General features: G+C 43.0%; 1 protein-coding gene across 1 annotated transcript; it reads right to left on the bottom strand.

Annotated features, from left to right (window-relative positions):
• Positions 1-418: 418 nt before the first annotated feature.
• On the bottom strand, positions 419-5,797 carry LOC129720414 (uncharacterized). Its single transcript, XM_055671893.1, has one exon. The coding sequence runs from the start codon at positions 5,795-5,797 to the stop codon at positions 419-421; it is 5,379 nt and encodes a 1,792-aa protein (XP_055527868.1).
• Between the last annotated feature and the right edge of the window lie 2,251 nt (positions 5,798-8,048).

The following is an 8,048-nucleotide window of genomic DNA, read 5'->3' as shown; positions in this document are numbered from 1 at the left end:
TATTTGTCATTACTTTGAAACATGATGTCAAATTTGATTAATGGTTTTTATTTTCGATATTTGAAAAATCGCCATATAGTTTTCGATTTTTCTAGAATCCAACATAGGTCCATCCACATAGGTCCAACATAGGTCCAACATCCATAGGTCGCTGGTTCAAATCCGGCTCGAAGGACCATATGTTACTGTGGGTTCCAACAGAGCGACAGTGAACGGGCGAAATGCGATTAAAAAACGATGTTAACGATTCGAACTATTTATTTTAACTGACTGATCTTTTAAATTGTGTGTTCTCTTATAGCCTGAATATTCCAAAAACAAGAACAATAAATGATATTGTATCAAAGTGGAGAGAATAGAAGTTTGACTTTTATTTGCCCTTATTTTGCTGATCTGATCTGGGAGTCTGGGAGGGTCGCTATATTCCGCCACAACATAATCCGCCCACCAAATTGCGGCTAGAAATTTCCGCACCGTTACGTCCAGGAACATATTCATCAGCCTCCAATGGAATACGCCGAATTCTTCTCACATCTCGTTTGGAAATTCCGTTCAACGTTTTTACCGCCACCACTCTGACAATACCATCGGTCCCAGGAAATAGTTCGACGACTCGGCCCATTGGCCACTGCTTCGGCTTCTCATTATCGCTGACAAGCAATACGAAATCTCCTACCATAATGTTGGGTGCGCTACGTTGCCATTTGACCATGCGTTGAAGTAGCGAAACATATTCGGATTGCCAGCGTGATCTGAACTCCTGCGTAACGCGCTGTACATACTGCCATCTGCCTAACGAGTCAATTTTATCGTCTAGTTGGTTTATCTCCGGGATAATATGAAGTGGCCTTCCAATCAAGAAATGTGCGGGTGTGAGGGGTTGAGGCTCACTGGGATCATTTGATAAGGGAGAAATAGGACGCGAGTTCATGCATGCAGATATCTGGGCAAGAACTGTGCTCAACTCTTCAAAGGTAAAGCGATTATCTCCTCCTAATTTGCTCAAAAAGCTCTTGGCAACCTTGATGCCGGCTTCCCACAAACCACCATGATGAGGAGATCTAGCCGGGTTAAATAACCACTCAATCCCTTTAGTTGTGAAAAAATCAATTACCTGATCGTCATTTTCAGTAGCATTAATGTGCTCGTACAGATCACGAAGCTTTTTCGCTGCTCCTCGGAGGTTGGTAGCGTTGTCAGAATAAACTTTATTCGGCAAGCCATAACGACTGATGAACCGAGTGAAGGCAGCGATGAATGAAGACGTGCTTAGATCCGAAACTGCTTCGAGGTGAACGGCTCGAGTTGAAAAACAGACGAACAGCGCGATATATCCCTTTGCAATGGTTGCACCGCGTGTACGGCGACCAATCACGTTGATTGGACCAGCGTAATCGATGCCGGTAATAGAGAATGGAGGTAGAGGCTTCACACGATCTGCTGGTAGCTGTCCCATTTGTTGACGCACCGATGCGGGCCTTGCACGAGCACAATGAACGCAGGCACGACAAACCTTTCTGGCAGCGCTTACTCCTCGAATAATCCAATAACGTTGGCGGATTCCTGCCAACAACATTTGAGGTCCACAATGTAATTGTTCGTAATGTTCATGGTGTAGGATGTACGATGAGAGTATCGACTTGTGCGGTAGCAGAATCGGGTGTTTTGTATCGTAGCTCAGGTCTGACTGCTGTAATCTTCCGCCCACCCTGAGAAGATGATTTTCATCCAGGAAGGGTTTCAGCTGATGAAGACAACTGGATCGGCTGACATCTTGACCGTGATTAAGCTGGTTAATCTCCTTCCAGAAGTGCTGATTCTGAACATGTTGCAAGTAGACGCGTAGTGCCCTGTCGATTTCGTGGGATGTGAGGCGGTGGGACTGCCTATGATCACGGTATTTAAATCGCAGCATTCGTGCTGTAATACGCAGGAGAAACATTAAGTTCGGGTAATATCTTGACATAATCTTGTCGAGAAACTGATTTTCATATACGGTTAAGCACGCAACAGCCACCACGCGCTGCTCTTTCTCCACCTGTCGTTGTTGTATGGCGCTAAGACTATCGGATATGTCATGGTGTTGGATGTTAGAATTCTCGTTCCAAATCAGCCCGTTCCACCATAACGGGTTAGTTGATATTTGAGCGGGAAGTGCTCCTCGTGAAATTAAGTCTGCTGGGTTGCTATGCGTGTCGACATGGTACCAGTTGATGGCTGGAAGGTGGTTCACGATTTCAGCTACTCGATTGGCGACGAAAGTTTTCCATCGCGAAGCGCCACCCTTTATCCACGCCAGGGCCACTGTTGAGTCGGAGAATGCTCGTATTTCGTGGAACGCCAAGGAGAGTGCCGCTTGAACGTTTGCCATTAATCTGGCCAGAATCCGTGCTGCTTCCAACTCCAACCGAGGCAGTGTTGTCCTTCCGTTACCAACCGGTGCTATTCTCGATTTTGCACAGAGCAAATGTGATGATTTCCTATCGTCGTTGTAACAGACTCGTAAGTAGATGCATGCTCCCATGGCCCGCTCGGAGGCATCACTGTAGCCGTGCAGAAACATACGGAGGGTTCCAGATGAGTCGATCACGCGTCGTGGTACCTGTAAGAAGTTGAGATCGGAAAGACTTTGGACCAACTTTAACCAAATATCGAGTAACTCACCGGGGGGAGTTTCATCCCATGCCACCTTCAGCTCCCACATCTGTTGCATGACCAGTTTTGCCTTCACGATGACAGGGGCCAGTAAACCAAGCGGGTCGAAGAGGCTGGCGATTTGTGATAGTATGGTCCGCTTTGTGTGCTGAAGGATCTTTGTTCGGATATAGGAAAACTGGAACATGTCGCTGCACGGCTGCCAGTGGATGCCGAGGGCCTTGATGACTTGTTCATCGCTTATTCCAATCGAAATTTCTATCTCCCGATCCGCAACCGGAACACCTTTTAGCACCGCTGCACTATTAGACGCCCATTTACGCAGATGAAAACCACCGGAAGCAAAAATAGTAGACAGCTGTTCGCGAAGTAGCACTGCTTCTTGCTCGGTGTCAGCACCAGTCAAAACGTCGTCCACGTACATTCCCTTTTCCGCCTTTTCTACCGCTGCTGGATATCGCTGCCGATGTGCATTCAAAAGCTGTTGCACACACTTCGTTGCCAGGTAAGATGCACTTTTGGTTCCAAACGTCACCGTGTTTAATACAAATTCACTAACTGGCTCGCTGCTGGACCATCGCCAAAGAATCCTCTGGAAGTCGCGATCACAATCATGGATCCTTACCATGCGGTACATTTGTTTAATATCTCCCGCAACCACAAAGGCCGGAATACGGAAGCGAAGCAAAATATTAATTAGCGAGTCCTGTAGGACTGGGCCAGCCATGAGTACATCATTGAGAGATTTTCCGCTAGTGGTTTTTGCCGAAGCGTCGAAAACGACTCTACATTTTGTAGTAGAGCTTGCTTCCTTTATCACGCAGTGATGGGGAAGGTAAACGGTGTGATTGGTAGCGGGAGACTCAGCACGAGTCATATGTCCTAGTTCAATGTACTCACGTAGGAAAGCATGATACTCCTGTTTCAAATGTGGATTTTTCTGCAGCTTTCGCTCAATGTGTTCTAAGCGCCTTGCAGCTATCTGGCGCGAGTCGCCAAGTTGACTCGGGCTGTGCAAGAACGGTAAGCGAACGGTGAACTGTCCGTCGGCATTTCTAACAGTGTGCCTTGCAAAATGGTCTTCACACTGTTTTTCTTCTTCACTAAGATGGGCTGTAGGAGGCACGTACTCCTCAAGCTCCCAAAATCGTCGCAACTGTTGATCGAGTGAATCATCTACTGATGCTATTAAGCATGTTGAAGCGCTTGCACGCGCTGGTGTGGTATTTTTGTACCGTCCGGCAACCACCCATCCAAACTTTGTGTTTTGAAGCGTAGGTAAATTATCATCAGAACTGAGACTAATTTTTCCTGGCTCAAGAAGCTGAAAAAATAGCTCATTTCCAATCAGGATATTGATTTTACCTGGTCGATGGAAGAGAGGGTCTGCCAGTTTAATAGACTCTGGGATAGACCAACCATCGATGTCTGCCGGTTTTGCTGGGAGTGTTTTTGTTATTCTCTCAAGCACCATGCACGGAACCGAGGTGCGATAATCCGTACATCGGGATGCTATAATAATTTGCACGCACTTATCAGCATGTGCTGGTGTGGAAGATATACCTTCGAGGTCCATATCTGCATCCATCATTTCAAGACCGAGTTCATTGCAAAAACTTTCGCTGATGAAGCTAACCTGAGATGCGCAATCTAAGACAGCTCGACAAGCATGGGGTCGACCTTTCTTATCCAAAACATTGATTGCCACTGTTGCTAGAAGGACACTGGACGCATCTATAGGAGAATTTGTCTCGAGAGCAGAGAGTAACGATTGAGCGGCTGGATTGCCACCAGTAGAGGCAGCAAACGACGTAGAGGGTGTGTGTTGGAAGTTGGGGGCTTCGAGAGCAGCATGCAGTAATGTGTGGTGACGTAGACCGCATTTTCGGCAATTACTTGATTTGCATGTTTCACCGGGATGCTTCTTAAAACAGTTTCGACACAGCCTATGCCGATTAATAGCAGCTAAACGTTCATCAGGGCTCATATGAATGAACTTACCACACTGAAAGGGCATATGCGCTGATTTGGAACAGATATAGCAATATGACGATGAGTTAGTAGCGACGAATGCGGTACTCTTATACGGTTGCTTCAATTGCGGCTTGGAGAGGACGGCGTTTCGCTGCTTATCCGTTTGAGCCGATTGTAATGCAAAACAACGCGAATCGAGAAACTTTAGCATACATTGCAAAGTGATTTCATTTTCCTGCATGTCAGCAACACGTTGATACCACAACTGCCTAGTTGCTGGATCAAATTTTTCACTAAGGATGAATATTAGCCATGTGTCGCGATCCTCTCTCTCCATCGCTCGAAGAGCGCGCACCACTTCATCAGAGACGTCATGAAGAGAACGCAGTCCGGGAGCAGACGATGACGTCAGGGCTGGCTGGTTCAGAAAACGCTGAATATGTTTGTGCGCAATTTCAAGCGGCTTATCATATCGAGATTTTAATTTCTCTAATGCCAAAGTGTAATTGGCATCCTCAATCTTCAAGTGCGAGATGAGTGATGCTGCTTCGCCAGAAAGATTGGTTTTCAGAAAATATAGTTTCTGGCTATCCTTTAACAAAGGATTTTGATCGACCATGCTTTTGAACAAATCAATAAATGATTGCCACTCTAAATAATCACCACAAAACGCTGGCAAATTCACACGAGGTAATTTTAGATCCGAAAGCGGCATATTGGGGGCATCCAATTGGTGCGGCTCAACTGGTGCAGTCGCATCGATGCCGACGGGATTCAATCGAGTGGACATTATACGAAAGAACTCGGCTTGTTGGCTTGCTAGCTGAGCTATTATATCGTTTTGCGGCTGTGGATGGTTTTCTTCTCTACTGTCCCGATTTTTAACCAGTTTCAAAATTTTCAACAAGCGGCCTTTTAGCGCGAGGTACGTTGCTTCAAAATTTCGTTGCTGATCGACGGCATCATTGTACATTTCATCTTCTTCACTCACATCCAAAATTCTTTTATGCACTGAACAATAACTAGCCCATATATCATTTAGCGTTTCGATCTCCATTTGAACGTCTATTTCTTCAGCCGCTTCTGGCTCTAACTTCATCACCACATCAGAAACTCGCTTGATACGCGGTTCAAGCGACTTTCGCTCACGGATTAGTTTCTTCAGCATCGTGATTATGTTCGATAACGTTCACTCGGTCACTATGTCCCCACTGCGGGAATGTCTGATAATTTTATCACGATTAGGCAGAATCACAATTGCCGGTACGGCAGGAAACGAGGCCAAACTACGCGACGCAAAACTTATCAAACTGGCACGGTTCAAGGCGACTATTCTCGCGAATCCGGTTCGAAGGACCATATGTTACTGTGGGTTCCAACAGAGCGACAGTGAACGGGCGAAATGCGATTAAAAAACGATGTTAACGATTCGAACTATTTATTTTAACTGACTGATCTTTTAAATTGTGTGTTCTCTTATAGCCTGAATATTCCAAAAACAAGAACAATAAATGATATTGTATCAAAGTGGAGAGAATAGAAGTTTGACTTTTATTTGCCCTTATTTTGCTGATCTGATCTGGGAGTCTGGGAGGGTCGCTATATTCCGCCACAACAGGTACTATCCTACAGAAACCAAGCATTTGATTTGTTAATCAAAAAAGAACAAGACAAATTCCAAAATCGACGTAGAAACCCGCTTAAATTCGTAGATAACAGAATTTGCTAAAGGTTTTTAACCATTTCTGCTTATTACTTTCAAAAAAAAATTAACAGCAGTGTTATTTTCACCTCCGAACTAAGCTGAACATCAAGGAAAAATGTCAAATGTCCGCAGACGTCAATATCAACGTTCTCGTGACCCTGTTTTTAAAACTATTTATAAAGATTTACAGAAAGAGATTAAACATATATTTACTCTTCTGAAAAATCAAAGTTTTGAGACTAAAGTTGAAAAATTGAAACCATATTCAAAACCCTTTTGGAAGCTGTCAAAGATTCTTATGAAACCTTCAAAGCCTATTCGAGTTTTAAAAGATTGTGAACGTTTTCTTGTATCCAATGAACAAAAGGTTCAAAGACTTGCTCAGCAGTTTGAGAGTGTTCATAACTCAAATTTGAATTTTGTGAGTCCAATTGAAAATGAAGTCACACGTCAATTTGATTTAATTTCTTCCCAGAATTTTTTACCTGCAGAAATAATTGAAGCTAACTTGAATGAGATTAAATCAATTAAAAAAAATTTCAAAAATATGAAAGCACCTGGTGACGATGGAATCCTTAATATACTAATCAAACATCTCCCTGAGAGCACAATAACATTTTTAGTGAAAATTTTCAATTGCTGCTTCAAAATTGCATATTTTCCCAAATTATGGAAAAATGCAAAAAATACTCCCATTTTAAAACCGGATAAGAACCCAGCTGAAGTTTCAAGTTATCGACCAATCAGTTTACTTTCTTCAATAAGTAAACTGTTTGAGAGAATTATTCTCAACAGAATGATGTCACACATCAACGAAAATTCAATTTTTGCTAATGAACAGTTTGGATTTCGCCATGGGCATTCCACAACTCATCAATTGCTCCGAGTTACTAATATGATACGAGCTAACAAATCTGAAGGTTATTCCACTGGAGCTGCTCTTTTAGACATAGAAAAAGCATTCGACAGTGTTTGGCATAAAGGTTTGATTGCGAAATTGCAAACTTTTAATTTTCCAATTTTCCTAATCAAAATTTTAAAAAATCATCTTACTGATCGAACTCTGCAGGTTGTCTATCAGAATTCAAAATCTGATAGATTTCCTGTCAGAGCAGGTGTACCTCAAGGTTCAGTGTTGGGTCCAGTCCTGTACAACATATTCATTTCAGATCTTCCTGATTTGCCTCCAGGATGCACAAAGTCGTTGTTCTGCGATGACACAAGCATTTCCGTAAAAGGAAAAAGTCTTCGTGTCATATGCAGTCGATTGCAGAAAAGTTTAGATATTTTTTCTTCCTACTTGCAAAAGTGGAAAATCTCTCCCAATGCTTCTAAAACTCAAATGATGATTTTTCCGCATAAGCCTAGGGCTTCTTTCCTCAAGCCAAACAATAATCACGTTGTCCAGATGAATGGGGTTATTTTAAGTTGGTCTGACAAGGTTAAGTACTTGGGACTAATTTACGATAAAAAACTTATTTTCAAAGAGCACATTGAGAGTATACAAGCCAAGTGCATCAAATATACGAGATGTTTATATCCTCTCATTAACAGGAGTTCTGAACTTTGTTTAAAGAACAAACTTTTGATTTACAAACAAATTTTTAGACCAGCAATGCTTTATGCTGTCAAGTTGCTGTTCAACAAGAAAAAAAAAGCTTCAAAGGATTACGAAAAATACAATTCTGAAAATGATTTTAAAGCGTCCTCCTTG

This window comes from Wyeomyia smithii, chromosome 2 (assembly GCF_029784165.1).
Source record: "Wyeomyia smithii strain HCP4-BCI-WySm-NY-G18 chromosome 2, ASM2978416v1, whole genome shotgun sequence".
Taxonomy (NCBI): Eukaryota; Metazoa; Arthropoda; class Insecta; order Diptera; family Culicidae; genus Wyeomyia; species Wyeomyia smithii.
The sequence above is the reverse complement of the archived record's forward strand: the minus strand, read 5'-3'. Positions and strand labels throughout refer to the sequence as shown.

Excerpts from the sequence above, each read along its gene's own strand:
- LOC129720414 (XM_055671893.1), bottom strand. The coding sequence starts at position 5,797 with ATGCTGAAGAAACTAATCCGTGAGCGAAAGTCGCTTGAACCGCGTATC.